General features: G+C 40.2%; 2 protein-coding genes across 3 annotated transcripts; both read left to right on the top strand.

Moving 5' to 3' along the window:
• Positions 1-125: 125 nt before the first annotated feature.
• LOC147331290 (uncharacterized) lies at positions 126-12,541 on the top strand. 2 transcript variants are annotated; one of them, XM_086293509.1, is made up of 4 exons: positions 126-6,002; positions 6,095-6,370; positions 7,690-9,378; positions 9,457-12,541. In XM_086293509.1, the coding sequence occupies exons 2-4, from the start codon at positions 6,095-6,097 to the stop codon at positions 9,481-9,483; spliced, it is 1,992 nt and encodes a 663-aa protein (XP_086149635.1). In that variant the 5' UTR covers positions 126-6,002; the 3' UTR covers positions 9,484-12,541. The 2 variants fall into 2 exon arrangements, with proteins under 2 accessions (XP_086149635.1, XP_086149636.1); XM_086293510.1 differs by having other exon boundaries at positions 126-6,370.
• An 82-nt stretch (positions 12,542-12,623) lies between these two features.
• LOC147331289 (mitochondrial import inner membrane translocase subunit Tim17-A) lies at positions 12,624-17,921 on the top strand. Its single transcript, XM_086293516.1, has 6 exons — positions 12,624-12,713; positions 14,648-14,747; positions 15,028-15,091; positions 15,446-15,574; positions 16,241-16,351; positions 17,039-17,921. The coding sequence occupies exons 1-6, from the start codon at positions 12,688-12,690 to the stop codon at positions 17,113-17,115; spliced, it is 507 nt and encodes a 168-aa protein (XP_086149642.1). The 5' UTR covers positions 12,624-12,687; the 3' UTR covers positions 17,116-17,921.
• The last annotated feature ends 160 nt before the right edge of the window (positions 17,922-18,081 follow it).

The following is an 18,081-nucleotide window of genomic DNA, read 5'->3' as shown; positions in this document are numbered from 1 at the left end:
TGACTTGGACTCGAGTCAGACTCGAGTCATTAATTTTATGACTTTAGACTTGACTTGAAATAATGTTCTAAGACTTGTGACTTGACTTGGACTTTTACACCAATGACTTGGGACTTGAATTGGACTTGAACCGGTTTACTTGAAAAGACTTGATATTTTACCCCAAATATAAAATTTAACATGCATATTATATAGAGATTGAAAATGTGACGTCATTCACGGGTAGAACCGCAAAGGATTCTGGGAACTCGTGGCAAGCGGTACTAGCGCACGCAGGCTTTCAATTAAAATCAGTCACACAGCGATAAAAAGAAACACAAAAATGTCAAGAAGCTGTTGTATTATTAACTACAATAGCCGGTCGCATGACAGCCACGGGAAGCCGACGGGTAAAGAGATCGGTTGTTTTCGGATTATGTCGTTGAAGAGAAATTGTTTGAGCCATGTTTCCGAAGTAACAAAGATGCGACTGGATTGCAGCCATTCAAAGACCAATTATAACGTCCCAGAACCCTCCAGCTCACAGGTTAGTCTGCTCCAAGCATTTACACAAAGGTCAGTCTGCTGTTGTAGTTAATGCGTCATTTTTCTTAACATAATTGGTGATATAGGTTACAAGCAAGTCTGGCGCTGAACAGAAATTTATTGTGCATAAATAGTGAATTGTCCTGACACAATATTGCGTTTCGCTTCTGTTATTATGGTACATTGACAAAAACATATACTTTTATTCACAGGATAAAACAGGTTTTTTGTATCACTAATTGCCCAGTACGATTACAGCATACAATAGTATTGTCACTGCTACATTTCTGTGATGCTACCAGAAATTATTTCCACTGCTAATTAATTACCGTTGAGCTCAAAGGTCCTATTAATAAACGGTTAACGAATGTGTATTTATGACGACGATTTGTGAGACTGGTAAACTTATGATACGTACGATGGTCTTTACTTTCTACACAGTGCATTTCAAGGTCCTGTACCCATCCGGCGGTAAACTGTACCTGGGCTTGTTGCAGTGACCAGAAGTTACTAAACTTCATGAGTGTATGCACTCACTCCAAGAAGCGTATAATTATAAATATGCATATAAATATGCTACGATGAGATAGCTGACTTCATCTAACTAGCAAATGTTTTCCAGGCTACGTTGGTGATGCAGTTTTTTTTTAAATTATATTTTTTTAAAAATATCATTTATTTATGTATGATATTTTTGTCATGCGATTTTAAAGCCGGTCCTACAAGCGCATCCAAGAATAACATGCAGCTTATCTCAGAACTGTCGGTGAAAATTATTCTTGGAGCTAGGTTTAATTGAGCTGCATTTTAAAGAGGTGCAATTTCACAATTTGTGTATATTTTCTAAGTTCACTATTTTGTCATGTGTTGAGAAAAACACAGATTTAAAAATTACATGGTCTAATATTTACATTTAGCATAACTGCAACATTATTTTTTTCGTTTTTTTTTTTTTAAAGACTCGAAAGGACTTGAAATTCAAAATTTCAGACTTGTGACTTTACTTGGACTTTTACACCAGTGACTTGAGACTCGACTCTGACTTGCCTGACATTACTTGAGACTTGACTTGAGACTTGAGGATAAAGACTTGAGACTTACTTGAGACTTGCAAAACAATGACTTGGTCCCACCTCTGTTTCTAACTAAGCAAAAAAATAAATAAACTGGAAAAAAGGGATCCACGTTTGATTGCAAAAGTGATGTTTGGATCTAAGGCAGGTGGCTTTATAGATCTAAACGGTTCTCCCAGTTCTTTGTAAGAAGCCCTTTGTCAACTGTTGGTTTGAACTTTGTCTCGTCTTTCTAATATCTGACACAAGTAATTACTTTGAAGTAGTTTATTAGTGGCACCCTTTTTTACGATCTCAACATCAGCATGCTTCCTGGTCAAAGATACCTGTCCGCTTCTGCTTCTTTTCTGATTTTAAAATAAATTAGAAATTAGTCTTGATTAATTCCATAGTGACAGGTAGGGTGTTTCACAGTGAAATCCGTGTTAACGTCTATTCCTTCTAACATATCAGGACAGGGGAGTTGCAGGTCACGCTGTTTGATTAAAATAAAATATCCCGCCTTACAGTAACTAACCATGGGAAAAAAGAGATTAACTATTTAAATGAATATTTTGTAAATCTGTTCTTCAACTAAATATTTTATGATATTGTAATGAGTTATTTTAAAACCGTGTATTTTTATTGTACCATGAGATATGACGTTTGGCATCTTTCCATTTACTATTTATTACTATTTAAGTTACCTTTAACTGTGAATGGGTTCTCACCATCTGGACTAAGCTACGAAGCCAAAAACGACTACTGCTGAAAGATCCCCCCTCTTTAAAGGACTCGTTTGACATTTTGGAGAAGGTGTTTGCTTTCTTGTTGACGGGTGCACATTTTGTTTTTGTTTTTTGTTTTTTTGTTTTTTTTTTGTTGCTTTCCCCCCTTTATTGGCACATTTGATATATTGGCAAAATGTAGTTATTGTCTGTAATCCTCTGCTTAAAAACAAAACAAAATTCTACATTGAATCAAGCAGTAACATTTTCTGTAGTTGTATTAATTTTGTGCTGCATAAATACATGCAAAAATAATTAAACCTAAAAGACTTTTTAATAAAGACTTTTTGGCTTCCTTAACACAGGTGTTGCAGCTCATAATGGTGTTGCTCATCGTAACTGCTTCCTGGGTACGTCAGTTTATTTGAATAAACTTGTACACTGATTATGTTTTAAAAATGTGAAACAGTTGCCATCAAGCCGCAACAAAAAAAAAAAGTAGTAAAAAGTACATTTATCTTGAAATTTCGAGGCCTTGTAGTTGCAGTAAACGGTTGAGCTGTTGGGAAATGCACTCATGTGGTACCCACCACACTCTGCTATCAGGTCAGTCCCTTTCTGCACATGTGTGGTTAATTATAGGAGAAGCAAGTGGCCGATAGCCTACCTCAGCATCAGACTAGAAGCAGGGTAAAGGTCTTGGTTTAAAAAAGAAACTTCCTACCGAAACTTTTAAAAAAATCTGAATGCTAGCACAGGGTGTTGCACAGAATAAACATATGTTAATAAGTGTCAGGCACTGTTTCCAGGCCTTGAGATTCGATTCTGGGGGAGGTGAAGTCTGTTTTCCTCTGTCAGCGTGAATTTCTCCTGATCATAACCTCAACATGTTCCCATCCGTAACCCCAGCCAGTCGTCCTCTAGCCGTCCACCTGCCAGCTCCTGGCTCTAACAGCCTTCTCATCTGGCTTTAAGTCGGCAAGAAAGCAGACGGTGGATTTCCCAAAATGTCAAACTGTCCTTTTCAATTTGTCCTTGCAGGTTTGGGCTCCAGTGAGGTCAGGGCCCGTAACCTGTAATCTCCTTTAGCTTCGAGGGCATCCCTGATCCTTCTTTAAAAGGTTCGAATTGGAAAAACACGATGCCTCCTAATAGGTGATCCCTGGATTGTCTTTTCAGGTGTAGTGTATTAAGCAGCTCAAACATAATGTTAATGCCTGAGAGCTAATATTACTGTCACAGCTAGTCTGCAGCATAAATTACTCACTCCGATGCCGACGTCCAAGTGTACAGATTTGTCGAGCCTTTGTAAAGCACAAGGAAGACGCTGGGATTTTCTTTGTAAAGATGCTTTCATAAGTAGTTTGATATAACATCAGTGATGTTTCTGTTCATTTGTGCTTCTAAACCAACCAACTCCATGAGTGTGTTTTAATGACTTACATCAGGTTCAGAGTCTAGGTATGGCTTCATGTCTGTCGTCATATGGATGGTATGACACTGTAAAATAAAGTGACTGGAAAATGTTTATTTCTTTTAACATAAAATTTAACTTTGGAATGTAACAAATTGCTGTCTGTGTTTCTTTCTGAGTTTAAAGAAAGAAGTGTGATTTTTATCTACAACACTGGCCACTAGATGTCTGCATTCACCCCCAAAACAGCTTAAATGTGGCGTTTGAAAGTGTTTTATATATTAACAGGGAACTTACACACTGGATGAGTTCATACCAGCAATACAGTGTGATTCAAAATACAATCATAATTCTAAAAAACATTATTTAATTGTTTTTTATCACAACTTTATTAAAGTAACCCCCCTTTTTAAATTGTTTTTTTTTAAATATATGTACTTATTTTGCCTGTAAATATTTGCATGTAAATATTGGGAGGAAAGAAATGAGAAAACAATGTAGGATCACAGGATTACTCACTGGAGGCAGAAGTTACAGCTTTTTATACATGACATAAGTTATGTTAAGTAATAATAATTTTTAAAAAGTCCCAATATTTCTACTCTTCACATGCTCTCTGGATTAAACAGTTTCATTATTGTCCATTCTGTTATTCATGGCTTTTAGTTTAAATAAATTCTTCTCCAAACAAAATTACTTTTTTTCACATAACTTTGTTTTTGAAGTTTTTAATACAATGCAAAACAAAATAAGCTGAAGTTAAGTAGACTTGGTCAAGACGACCTGCTGAGGTTCAAATTAAGCATCAGAATGAGGAAGAGAGGGGATTTAAGTAACCTTGAATGCGGCACGGTTGTTTGTCCCAGACGGGCTGGTATGAGTAGTTCAGAAAATGCTGACCAGCTGGGATTTTCCCACACAACCATCTCTACTGTTTACAGAGAGTGGTCCAAAAAAGAGAAAATATCCAGTGAGCAGCAGTTCTCTGGGGTGAGAGGAGAGTGACCAGACTACTTCAGGGTGACAGGAAGGCGACAGTAACTCAAATTTGTAGAATATTAGAAAAATGTGCCTTGATTTCTGTTGTGACATTCAGACGGTCGATCATAATTTGGTAAAAACATCATCAACAAATGGATCCGCCCTGCCCTGCATCAGCAGTTCGCCCTGGTCGTGGAATAATAGTGTTAGGGGTAATTTCTTGGCACATTTTGGACCCCTTTGTACCAACTTTGTGTCTTTTAAACACCACAGCTTACCTGAATATTGTTGCTGACCACATCTATCCCTTTATGATAACAGTGTACTTGTCTTCTGATGGCCACTTCCAGCAGGATAATGCGCCATGTGAAAAGTCTCTCATCTCAAACTGGTGTCTTGATCTTGACAGTGAGTCCATTGTACTCAAATGGCCTCCACAGTCACTAGATCTCAGTCCAATAGAGCACTCTCGGGATGTGGTGTAACAGAAGATTCATATCATGGATGTGCAACCAAGAGATCTGCAGCAGCTGTGTGATGCCTTCACGTCAATATGGACCAAAATCTTAGAGGCACGTTTCAAGCACCTTCTTGAATCAAAGCAGTTGTGCAGACAAAAGGAGGTCTGACCCCAGAATGAGCAAGGTGTGCCTAATGAAGTGTCTGTCGAGTGCACAATACCATAAAGTGTCTTTAAAAAGTAAAAAAGCTCAAATTAAGTATAGTAAATATACAGTGAAACACTAATGCAGTGTCACATCTTTGTATTAAATAATTAAATATATGTTTAATATATTATGGGAATATTTAGTATCATATATACAGTATGCATATTTTAAACATATATTCATTATATTTGTATTTATTTTTATTCCATACAATATTTTATTAACCATACACTGGCCTTTGTATTACAGCAAAACGTTATTGACTGTGTGACTACAATAGAGTAGCGATCCCCACTGGTTTAAAAGCGAGCTCTTATAAAACTTTTTTATTTGCGAGCGACTGTATAAACATCACTGAACTGGGCTCCAATATAAATACAGATTGTGTAATAGGAAGTCTGTGTAAGCCTGCTCTGGCATCTCTGTAAACTTCAGCCCTTCCCATTACCTTTAAAGGAGTGTGTACCCTGAACTAAATATGGACATGCACTTTCACAGGATTTCGAAGAATGTCCCAGCCTCACAGTCCACTTTGATGATGCGAGCCTCTCACAGTTCGTCACTTGTAACCCTCACTGCAAGACTCTGAGACCAGCCTCTTTGCACCAGGATTGATGCCTCTGGTGGCTTTTTGGTGAGTGGGACACGACACAACAGCAGGACATCAGCACATAGGAATAGTCAGCTTATAATTTGAATTTAAATCGTGGGATTTGCTTGAGCTAGATGTCCAGACGAAAGATGAAAGGCCTGACCTGTATAGGTCGCCAGGTCAGCGAGGACCCAGACCTGGACAACCTGCTGTCCACCCTCTCCCCCGAGGAAATAGAGGAGCTGAAGATGGACATGATGAAGGTGCCAGACATTAACCCCGAGGAGGGGCTCATCATTGCAGAGGAGAACCAACCTGCGCAGCCACCTATGAGCAACAATGTCTGGGATGCAACGACGAAACAGAGAGACACCAAAGGGAGGCTCAGCCAGAGGGAACGATCATTTGAGGTTTGTGAGGAAATATGCTTTGGCTTTGACTCATGAGTGTTTTATGATGAAGTATGATCCTCATCTCTCTCTTCATATGTTTATATTCGACTTCCCTTTGCCAGTTTTGAGCGATCGTGGCTCAAGAGTTGGCAGTTCGTCTTGTAACCGGAAGGTTGCCGGTTCGAGCCCTGGCTCGGACAGTCTCGGTCGTTGTGTCCTTGGGCAAGACGCTTTACCTACTGGTGATGGCCAGAGGGGCCGATGGCGCGATATGGCAGCCTCGCTTCTGTCAGTCTGCCCCAGGGCAGCTGTGGCTACAACTGTAGCTGCCTCCACCAGTGTGTGAATGTGAGAGTGAATGAATAGTGGAATTGTAAAGTGCTTTGAGGGCCCCGAAAAGCGCTATTAAAAATGCAATCCATTATTATTATTCATTATTATTATAACCAGATTTAAAAGGAGCTATGAAATCAAACTGACTGATAGGCTACAGCATTGCATAATACCCACAGCCCCCTGGATAGCTTTCATGTCTATTTTTCATTTCACTTGAAGCAACTGGACCTCATGCACCCCGAGTCCCATCAGCTTAAAAATAGTAGTCCCCAGAGTTGACTCCTGTGCCAGGAAAAGCAGTGAGTCCCCATCTATGACCCGCCTACATCCACTCCTTACCCTTAATTGTCATCTGCCAAACAAGCAAAGCACAAACATCTTCTCCAAGAGGCATTTGTGTAATTCATTGGAGATGCTACACAAATTTATTGCCATTAGTATTAGCATGATTTCAATCAGTTTGTGTGCTTAGAAGAGAGACACTTAAGTGGTTGGAGCAGCGGCTCTGCGGAGCTTCTTAATCCCGGCCTGGTGGAATTCCTTGGTTGATTGCTCCTACGCTCACTGCCTTTTAAGGATGCATCTGCCAGGGCCACGGCCTCACGAAGCAAAACAGATGGAGGCTCACAAATCAAACACTTAGCGAGCTCCTCACTGCAAATGTATCCCTGTGCTAAAAAAAATGGATAGTGTCCTTTTGCTGACTGTAAACACACATGCCCTATTGTGAGACGCTGTTGTACAATAAAAGACAGCACATCTGCACGATCAGATGTCTTATCATACTTTACATGTCATGCAATATTTGCTGTAATTCTGTGATACTACTTTTTCTGTGCTCTGTAGCTAATAAATTGAGACTCTGCTGTGATTTATTGTGCTTAGAGCGCTGCATCATTTGACATGCTGCTTTTCACAGACGTTAAATGACCCATGTAATTTTTTGTTTTGTCATACTGATGAGGAAAAATTTCCTTATCACACTCCTCATCTTCTTGCAGGGAGAGCCGAAGAAAGAGAGCCGGAAGCAGGAGTACCTGAGGAAGATGGGTCTCAGCCAGGAGGGAAATGACGATATGAAAGTGGGAATGCAAAGACAAGCTAGTGTCTCAAATGAAAGAGATATCAAGGCGGAGGACAGAAACAGCAAAGGTCCTGAAAGTTCAAAAGAAGACGGGAGCTGGTGTTCAAGTCGAAACAGGAAGCTGGATAGCAGAGAGAGCGACACGAAAGAGGAGGCCCGTGACAAAGAGAAATATGAGGACAACAGGCTGAGAGACAGAAGAGAAAACAGAGTGAGCACAGGCAGCAAAACACAAGACATGATCTCAAAGTTACAGGAGAAAAGGGATGAGAGCAAAGAGAAAGAAAGGAGGGAAGACTGCAGGAGACGAGATGACAGCAAAACCAAAGACATTATCTCAAAGCTACGAGAAAAAAGCGAGAAAGATGTGGGCAAGGAAAAGGAAAGAAAAACGGAGAGTATCAAGACACAGGGGCTTGTCTCTAAAATGGTGAAGCAGAGCAAGGCATCGGAGAGCCAGCTTCAAGAGTGTAAACCAGAAGAGAAGAAGGCTAAAGCAGAGGAGAAGAAATCTGAATACAAAAACAAACCTGATGTCAAACTCGAACGACAACCTTCTGAGAAAGACGAGGTGAAACGTGACAAGATGGAGAAAAGAACAGACAGAGAAGAGTTGGTTAACCACAGTGACCATGTGAAAGAGAAGTTTAATGCTGAGCGGAAACCAGAGGAGAAGGTGCAAAGAGAGGACGGTAAGGTTAAGAAAGCTGAGGAGAGTGGGAAACTTGCTAACTGTGCTTCTAAAAACAGCCCTAACAGCAAGGCGAAGGAGGCAGAGGAGGAAGACGAAGACTCGAGCATGTTTGATGAGCTCATGCAGCAGGTGCGAAGCAACAACCCCTCCCTCACTGAGCTCAACGTCAACAACTCAGAGGTCATCAAGACGAAAACGCTCATCGAGTTTGCAGAAGCTTTGCACAACAACACCCACATCAAGACGTTCGCTCTCGCTAACTGCCGTGCAGACGACCATGTCGCTTATGCCATTGCCGGCACGATCCGCAGCAACAAGACTATCACCAGCATTAACCTCGACTCCAACCATCTCACCGGGAAGGGCATCCTGTCTCTCATCCAGGCGTTGCAGCACAACTCCACGCTGACCGAGCTGCGCTTTCAGAACCAGCGGCACATCTGCGGAGGGAAAACCGAGATGGAGATGGTCAAGATCCTGAAAGACAACACCACCTTGCTCAAGCTGGGCTACCACTTTGAGTTAGCAGGACCAAGAATGACCACGACAAACATACTGAGTCGCAACATGGACAGGCAGAGGCAGAAGCGCCTGCAGGAGCAGAAGCAGGCCCAGGCCAATGGAGAGAAGAAGGGAACACTTGAGGTGCCCAAGAGCGGAGGTGGAGGATCTCTGAGGAGTTCTCCCAAAGCTTCGCCTAAACCTTCACCCATCCCTTCACCTGTGCCTTCGCCAAAGCTTACTCCAAGAAAAGGAGCTGGAGGTCCGGCTCCACCTCCGCCTCCTCCTGGGGGTGGACCACCACCTCCTCCACCTCCTATGCTGGATGCAAACCGCCCAGGTGGTACGAAGAACTCAAGGGACCAACTGCTTGCCTCTATCAGAGGAACCAATAAGAAACAGCTGAAGAAGGTACATCAGAAGGGTTGACGAAGAGGTTAGCTCACCGATGCTGTGTTTGGATTCACTAACGTTTTATTTTTCTCACAGGTGCCGGTGCCAAAGTGGCTGCAGTGATATTTCCTGCTGGAATATAAAGTGAAGAAGAAGAAGAGCAAGGGAGGGAGAACAGACATCTCACCAGAGGGTTTCTAGGGGATAACCTTTATAAATTCCCCTGGCCGGTTAAAGTGCAGTGGGGCAGATGAAGACAGTGAAACATGAGACGTTTGGAAGAACAGCCATCACTATGAGTTCTCCCAACAACACTGGACCAAAAAGACTCTGTGGAGAATGAGTGATGAAGGCCTCTCTGCAGAGAGTGCCATGGGTTTGAGGCTGTTTGTCTTCCATTCATACTGACGCTTGGCTGGTTATTTGCACTAGATAATACGAGGCCGATCATATAACATGTTGGCTTGTATATGCATCTGAATGTGAGTGTGTGGGAGAGTGTGTGATGAGCTTAACAAGAGATTCAAACAACTCTATAAAACTCTAATATTCAACAGTATGTAATTGAGATTAATTTGAAAAGTTATTTATTTGTGGAGAGGAAATCCATCCTATCAGCTGTAAATCTGTAAATCAAACTGGGAATATCAGGGAATTAACAAACATGGCGGCCTGACTTAAGAAAATCTGGGTGGGTGGAGAAAACAAAAAGGTCAAGGTGGTCTTTGATTGTGTGTCTCAAATCTCAAGACATCTCAGGCAGGTTTCGAAAGCAGCCCATTGTCCCAGGAGTCCTGAGACATAACGAATGAGTCTTAGCATGGAAATAATTACATCGTGCATTTTATCAGGAAGTGCAGGGAGATAAGTTTCAGCATCTGATGTTGCGTTTTGTGCAGAATCATTCTAGCCTGGGTTTTACATCAAAATGTCAGAAACGCCATTAAATCAACACTACTGTTGGTTAATGTGCTATTTAAAAGTGAATATCAGTTCTAAAGGAAATTTAATGTGATTAGCAAAAACCTGAGTGTTGTAATGAAGCACATACATTATTACATGTTTTTCTTACAGAGCCTGTATGTTTTCAATAAAAGATTCTGCTATGTTTGCAAGTTTAATGTTACCCGTCTGATAGAAGTGATTGGAATCTGTTATTATATTATAATTTTTAGCTACAATAAATGAAATTATGTATATGATAATCTTGTTAATTCTCTATATATGTGCATATGATTATATTTGTACAAGTAAAGATGTGCTCAGACGTTTACATCACTGATCATGGGCATGTTTCAGGCTTTTAATGTTTTCTTTTAACTGTTCTTTATCCATGATGCAATGACTGTACAGCACACAGCTTTAATTACTTTGAAAAACAAGAACTTGAAAGGCTCACCTCTAATCTTTCAAATATAACTCTTGTCAGTGTAGCACAATTGGTCAATCTTTTTCCTTGTCTGACCATAAAACATTTCTCCAGAAGGCATTTGGTTTGTCCATGGGGTCAGCAGGGAAGTTTAGTTGTGCTTTAAGGTGTTGATTTTGGAGCAGGGACCCTCTCAGACAATTGTGATGGCATGCTTAGAAATGGTTCCATGAAATGTTCCCAACTTGTATAAATCTACAATTCTCCTCAACTTCATTGAGTTCTTTGGACTTTGCCATTATTCCTAGAATTGGGGAATTCAGTGGTTGCTGTCTAACAAATGCTTTTTATGGAGACAAAGAGGATCTACCAATTGTAATCTCTCGTGATCGTTAACAAGAAGCAAATAGGCCTCGGCCTTGTCGAATTAAAAGACACTTTAAAACCTTCAGCAGCGCTTATTAAAAGGTTCGAGTCTGTGTCTGTTTTCAGCCTGTGTGTATAATTTTGACCCTGTGTGGATAGGAAAAAATCCAAAAGAAATGCAAACCCAATTCTTGCATTTTAAAGTAAATAAATATGTATGCTGTACAATCCTTCCACCCTGGAAAAGGAGCAGCTCGAAGAAATCCTTATGAGCCCCAAATGATCATCACATTCATCCCTATGATGAGTGTATGGAAGCTTCTGACCACAGCTGTATATACATTCAAAAATGCAATGGCTTGTACTCGCAGCAGGATTTTACGACATCACTATGACTTTTGTGGCTAGTTGGGGTCCCATGACTTACTTAGACTAAGGTGGAAACTTGCGGTGTCCGTATGCCAAAAAATACCTTTCCAGGAAAGCAGGAGGCCTCTCGTGTCTCGTACTTTAACTACTGAAATAAACATGGATTCACATTTTTTAAATTTATGTATCTGCATTTCTTGATGGATTAATTTTAAAAACCGCACGGCAGAACCTTTACCAGACACAAAACATTATATCAACTAGTGAATGTTTTCGTAGCATGCATATCTGTGCTTCTGCAGTGGACCATGAAGAACTTTTCTTCTATCTGTTGCTCTTTACATAATGTGTTTAAAGCTACGTGGAAACATTGGGAGCTGTCTAGTGTCCACCCACCAGCTGGAAAGGTAGCCATCATCCAGAGAAAAAAGAGAGCAGCAGCAGCAGGCCAGTTTATCTCTCTGCAGCCTTGCCTCAGTCTCTGCATCCACAAAATGCCTATATTTGGTCATTTCTCAATGAGGGCTTGCTCTGTAAGTCATTCCTTTCTTGTTCCTAATAATGGGCAGTGAGCCAGCCTTCTGTCTTTTAGCTGTAGCTGCTACTCTGACCAATAGTCTCAGAAGGAAGAAAAAGAGGGGAAGGAATGAAATGTTGAGATTACTGGTTTTCAGTGCCATCAGAAGGCCTCTAAGTACATTGCATTGCTATTACTAAGAAAACACTAGGAGCACAGCAGAGTGTGATTATTTTGCTATGAAGAGTTCTATTTGTGTTGCAGAAATGTGAAAAAAAAAGTTTATTAAGGGGTGTTCTTTTGTTTTTCTACCTGCTTCTTAACCTTTGTCACTGTAAATAAGACTTTATGTGATCAGTGTGACATTGCTTCTGTTGATAGAAATGTCAAAACTCTCTTATACCTGTCTGGCTGTCCTTTAATTTGCTTCATGTTATGTGAATTAGCAAACACTCAAGTATAATACAAGTCTATAGTGCTTGAACAGTTCTACTTTTTTACTTTACACTATTCATTACAAGATCTTTTTTTGTATTTCTGTGGATAGGTTTAAGAAATAGGCTGTAATAAACTCTCAGGACAGCAGCCTGAAGCTCATCCTTCGTCCCTGCATGCTCTGTTCCTTTAATAAATGACGTTGTCTCTATAGTGTCGTTACGTCAGGTGTTCGATAATCGTTACGTCAGGCGGAACAGCAAAGAACAAAATGGAGGAGTATGCCAGAGAGCCGTGGTGAGTCCTAAAATTAAAATTAATCCGTTTCCCACACCGTTTCAGCGTGTACTGCAGTGGGCTGCGTTTTGAATACATGCCATGTTAGTTGTGTTTAATGTTTTTATTTTATATCACGTGACACGACCGAAACACCTCGAAACCGGCCGGCTAGCTGCCGTTAGCAGAAATGCTAACTTCGCATACACAAGTGAAGGTAGTTTGAGCGAGCACTGCGTCGGGACGGCTAAGTCACGTTGTGACCTTGTCGGTTTTATTGCCACATGTCATTGCTTTAAATTTACTGACCCCACAAACCGGTGCTTAAAAAAGGCATATAACATCTATTGTAACCGCATACTGGTAGCCATTCGGGAAAAGTTGGAGTAGTTATTTTAGTATTATTTTGCTTTGGCGCACAAGTAAGCTAGCTGGATTAGCTACTTGTGCGCTATCTAGACTGCAGCCTGATGGCTTCAGCTAGCTTGAGACATGTCCTGTTCAAATAGTTTATGAACTTTTAACAGCGTCACTGAGGATTTAAAATAAATGTTTTTACAAATACATACATTTTTTCTCGGTGGCTGTCCTCGTGTATGCTTATTTTGGTTTAGGTTTAATTTATAAGAACCGTGAACTAAATAAACTTCTTAAAAGTTCAAAAAGGTTGGCCTGGTTCGCTGTTTTTCTCCCACTTGTGTTTTTAAGTATTTTGGCCAGCTTTTAATAACAATTTAAGATCGCATACTAATGGTCAGAAACACGAGACACAAGGTTACTGTCCTTCAATATCACTGCAAAATGTTCGTTTCGTGATTTAAGATGTAGTGTATCTGTTTACGTAAACGAATGGCTATGAGTAAATAGAAGATCCAGTTTTACATACATTATTTAAAACGGTTACATTTTCCTGATTTTGACCAGAAGTCATATTACATTGTATGCAACCATCTAACCATGTAAACCCTTTCTAATAAAGTCGTATGTGAGAAGTAAACGTGCAGTCTGTTTGTTTAAATTTGAGATGCGGTCATGTGAAGTATAATCCTTACTGCTCAAACAAACAAAATGTTGTAATGCTGTAATACTTCATGTTTTACGCTGGTTCAGAGGTGGTTATTAACATAGGACACAGAGAGAGTGACCCTGTGAGTTTGTGTGCGTTCACGCGTACGTGTGTTTTTCTTCGTCTGCCTCCATTTCACCCTATCCCTAGCATCGTTTTCTGTCACACCAACCCTCTGCATGTCCTCCTCCACTACATTGCCCCTCTCTGAGGGCTTCTGCTTCTGCTCATGTCTGGCAGGTCCATATTCAGCATCTTTTTTTTGTCAAATATATACACACTAACCGTCCGCAGCACACGTTCAGACCATCTCAGCCTTGCCTCTCAAACTTAGTTTCTGTTTAAACTGAGCTTTCTAATCCCGTCCATTCTCTCTTAGTTCACTGCCAGTGGAAATCTTAACATCTTCAGCTCAGCCTCCTGTCTTTTTGTTAGTGCCATTGTCTGCTCATCATACATCTCAGCAGGTCTCATTACTATTCTTTTGTAAACCTTCCCTTTCACTCTTGCTTCTGTCATAAATCAGCGCTGACACTAGTCTCCATCACCACCACCCTGCTGAATCTCTTCTTCACTTCTCTTGTGCACTGTCGGTTGCTTTTGGATATATTTAAACTCCTCTGACTACTCTTCACAGCTTCACTGTTACACCGGTCTCCTTCTCAAAGGCCAAGTCTGTGTGTGTGTATAGTTAGATTTTAGAGTTTTCAGATGACCTATATCTTATTGTCATATTACCAGTAATAAACTAGTTCTTCTTCCTTTACCTTTGGATTAATTTAGACTTACAGGGAACATTAAGAGATTGTTATGAACATGCAATGAGAGATCTCAAATGTCATGACATTATTAACTTAAACAAACTAAAATGTCTGTGTTCTGCTTTTAGCCCCTGGAGGATTGTGGATGACTGTGGGGGAGCTTTCACCATGGGAGCTATTGGAGGAGGAATATTTCAGGCAGTGAAAGGCTTCAGAAATGCACCCTCGGTAAGTTCAAGGACTGTTTTCTGGCCTCAGTCAAAGCTGACATTCAAGGTACTGTCCTTGGGGTCAGTGTCACACTCAAAGACACTCGATGATAAAGCAGTGTTTCTGTTCCTGTAAACAGGAAATTTTCTTTTTAATCCAACCTGAATTTCAAAGACCCACAATTTTTTCAACTTATGTTATTAGTCATAATCTGAAAATTCTGAATCTTTGGTCTCAGAAATCCTGACCTGACAGTGAATTTCCACTGATGCATGTTTTTTGTCTCTCTTTTTTGTAGGGGATGAGCCACAGAATGAGGGGTAGCTTAACTGCTATCAAGACCAGAGCCCCACAGCTCGGGGGTAAGAACAATTGCTGAACTGTTTCAAAGGTCATTTCTCTTCCTTTGTAAAGAACATGGGCTGTAGTCAGCAGCATGTTGTACATCGTCTGCAGTTCCGATGGTGACAAATTAATCTTGGGAAATATTTCAACTTTGTATATTAAAGTAATTATCGTTTAATTAAATAAGCTGCTATTGGAGCCTGAAGGCATAATCTGTGTGCAGAATTATTAATACTTTATTTGCTGTTGAAGTGTGTTAGTGGTAGAAGTCACTTATGTAAATATGTGACGCGGGTGATTGCTTGACAAAGTGACAAGCGTATCTTCAATGATAACTTCTTCAGCTGATGCAAATCTTTGGCGTGTTGCAGGTAGCTTCGCAGTATGGGGAGGCCTCTTCTCCATGATTGACTGTGGTTTAGTAAAAGTGCGAGGGAAGGAGGATCCATGGAACTCAATAACAAGTGGGGCCATGACAGGAGCTATTCTTGCTGCAAGAAGTGAGTAGTCAACAGAAAGCTTGCATACCTCATACAAACAGCAAATGTGCTTTCACATGCATGTCCACATTTATTACAACCCCTCCTGAGTGTGAGATTTTCAGGCTTTTTTCTTCAGTGGCTTCTTGTGGGAGTTTCTTAAAAAAGAAACAAAACCTGCAACAGCTGGTCCAGTAAACCCAGTTTTCAGACTTTCCTGCAATCAGTATGAGGAAATGGAGTTGTTGATTCTTGTAACTGGTCTGCATGTTTTCATTTTTGTCTACTTCTATTTATAGATTCGTTTTTGCATCACTTTCTGGTCATTTTGCTTACTTTACTGGAGCAGAAAAACTTGAAGCTTATTTGTACAGGGACTGTGGGGTCCTCATATAATTCTGAACAACTTTAACAAAAGATTGAATAGACAGAAGTGGTTTACACATTTGCCCGACAATGGTGAGCAGCCGAAAGTAGTTTGAAAACACTTGTGCTATATACCTTTCATTGAAATGGATTATAATAAGTTGTATCCAAAAATAGTGGAATAAAACTGATACAAAAATTGATGGTGGGAACATTTTCTAACAAACAGTACCATCTCAGTCTTGTTGAATATACCTTTTAAGTGCAGAAATGAATGTTTTATGTGATTTTAGTCAATTAATGCCCTTGGTTTGTCCATAGATGGACCGGTAGCCATGTTTGGCTCTGCCGCCATGGGGGGTATCCTGCTGGCATTGATAGAGGGCGCTGGAATCCTGCTTACTAGGTTTGCCTCTTCACAGCTTCCAACTGGTGAGTAATACTTTGGTGATCTTTTTATAAATTCAGTGAAAGAGACTGAAGAGTGTTTTATGTAACGAGCACCCATTGTGATAAATTACTGTACATAAAAGTCTACCTAACCACCAGAAGCCATCAGGCATGAAAGAATACTTAGATGAAAGATGACATGACTGCGGCAAAGAAAAAAAACACTGAATGTACTGCGACTTCACCTCTTGTTGCCCAGCACCTGATATGTTTATCTTTGTTGACTGTACTTTAGGAGTGTTAGTCAACCCCCAGCTTGCTCACATGCTTTGCCGAAAACAGTATTCAGTCACCACACAGTAGCATGGATTATAAACATCAGGTCTAATATGTGTGATAAATCTCATCTGATTCTTCTGCAAATTTTCTAAATTTTACTGCTTGTGTTTGAATTGTGGGACAAAAATGATCAAATTATAAAATTTATTCTGAAACAGTGTTTATCAGTGATGATACTACAGTTATGGCAAAATGCGAATATTTGAAGATTGAGTCAGCTTTCTGAAGAAACTGACTATTTTAATTTGTGACTGTTTTTAAATAATTGGAAAAAAACACTCAGTCGTCATATGTCAGTGAGGACCTTTGGGAAGTCTTTTTGATTCATCAGTTTGCTCTTTTAGACTTTTGGCACCGATCTCACTCTGAGTTTTATTTTTTCCTCCTTAGGACCTCAGTTTGCAGAGGAACCTGCCCCTGCTCCCATGCCCACCTCTCCCTTTGGAGACTACAGACAATATCAGTGAGAGGAAGTCCTCACCTCTTTATCCTCTAGGCCTTTTGTGAATTCCTTGCTGAAGTTAAAAAGAAGAAATGGCGGTGCAGAGTACCACACATCAAACGGTAGAAAGTGCACCCAACTTTATGGACTGTCGGAGAAGCGAACGACAAAACACGTCACCATTTTCCTTCTTTCAGGAGCCATGTACACATCTGCCTTTTGCCATTGTCAGGCTTGTCGTGTGCATCTGTTTCACCTAGCTGTGGTAAAATACAGACAGCTGAGAGTTGTTGTGAGGATGAGATGTGCTTTTCTATTTTGTTTACATACAGTATAAACTGCATGTATCTTGATAGAGAATCTGAGATGTTGAATCTATCAAAAATATGTCACACATGGAACATAATTAATTATATGTACATACAGTAAAGCTTTCACTTATGTTAATCTATATTTGCCTTTTTTGTCATGCTTGGGTTGGCCAGCAACACTTGGTTGGCCTTTTTTTTTTTTTTTTTAATTTTTTGACTTTATTCAGAGTTGTGAAGGCAAGCATCTTACCACAGACACACAGATGCCATTCCTGGAATATTTTAGTTTGTTTTACAGTGATTTATTTATTTTTCAATGGTAAGGAGTTGTGTCAGATTGTTCTATTTTATGTGATGGTGGTTTTTACATTCAGCACAAGTGAGAAAAAGACTGCTAATGACAAACTGAGGCAGACATTTAATATTAAATGGAGAACTCAAGCAAGGGATTGATGTATTCTGTATTAAATCTGTATGACAGATTGTACTCTGGTACATTAAAGAAATAAGTTGTAAAGTATGTCTTTTGGAGCTTTATGAATACATTTATGGACTGTAGATTACAAGCTAGAGCAGGATTTTGCTTCTCCACTAGAGGGAACTCCTTGCAAAACAAACAAAAAAACCCACTTTTGCCCTCTTTGCCTGCCCAGCTTGGTGCAGCTGACTCTTTAAAGATG

This window comes from Aulonocara sp. 'chitande type north' Nkhata Bay, linkage group LG5, assembly GCF_057382095.1.
Source record: "Aulonocara sp. 'chitande type north' Nkhata Bay isolate Kocher_YH1m ecotype deep benthic linkage group LG5, A_spYH_male_GT1.1, whole genome shotgun sequence".
Classification (NCBI taxonomy): Eukaryota; Metazoa; Chordata; class Actinopteri; order Cichliformes; family Cichlidae; genus Aulonocara; species Aulonocara sp. 'chitande type north' Nkhata Bay.
Note: the sequence above shows the minus strand (reverse complement) of the source record. Positions and strands in the feature narration are given on the sequence as shown.

Bases quoted from the DNA above. Each gene is read 5' to 3' on its own strand.
- LOC147331290 (XM_086293509.1), top strand. From the start codon at position 6,095: ATGTCCAGACGAAAGATGAAAGGCCTGACCTGTATAGGTCGCCAGGTC. The intron at 6,371-7,689 runs GTTTGTGAGGAA...ATCTTCTTGCAG, and splicing joins AGAGGGAACGATCATTTGAG to GGAGAGCCGAAGAAAGAGAG. The intron at 9,379-9,456 runs GTACATCAGAAG...TTTTTCTCACAG, and splicing joins ATAAGAAACAGCTGAAGAAG to GTGCCGGTGCCAAAGTGGCT.
- LOC147331289 (XM_086293516.1), top strand. From the start codon at position 12,688: ATGGAGGAGTATGCCAGAGAGCCGTG. The intron at 15,092-15,445 runs GTAAGAACAATT...GGCGTGTTGCAG, and splicing joins CAGAGCCCCACAGCTCGGGG to GTAGCTTCGCAGTATGGGGA. The intron at 15,575-16,240 runs GTGAGTAGTCAA...GTTTGTCCATAG, and splicing joins AGCTATTCTTGCTGCAAGAA to ATGGACCGGTAGCCATGTTT.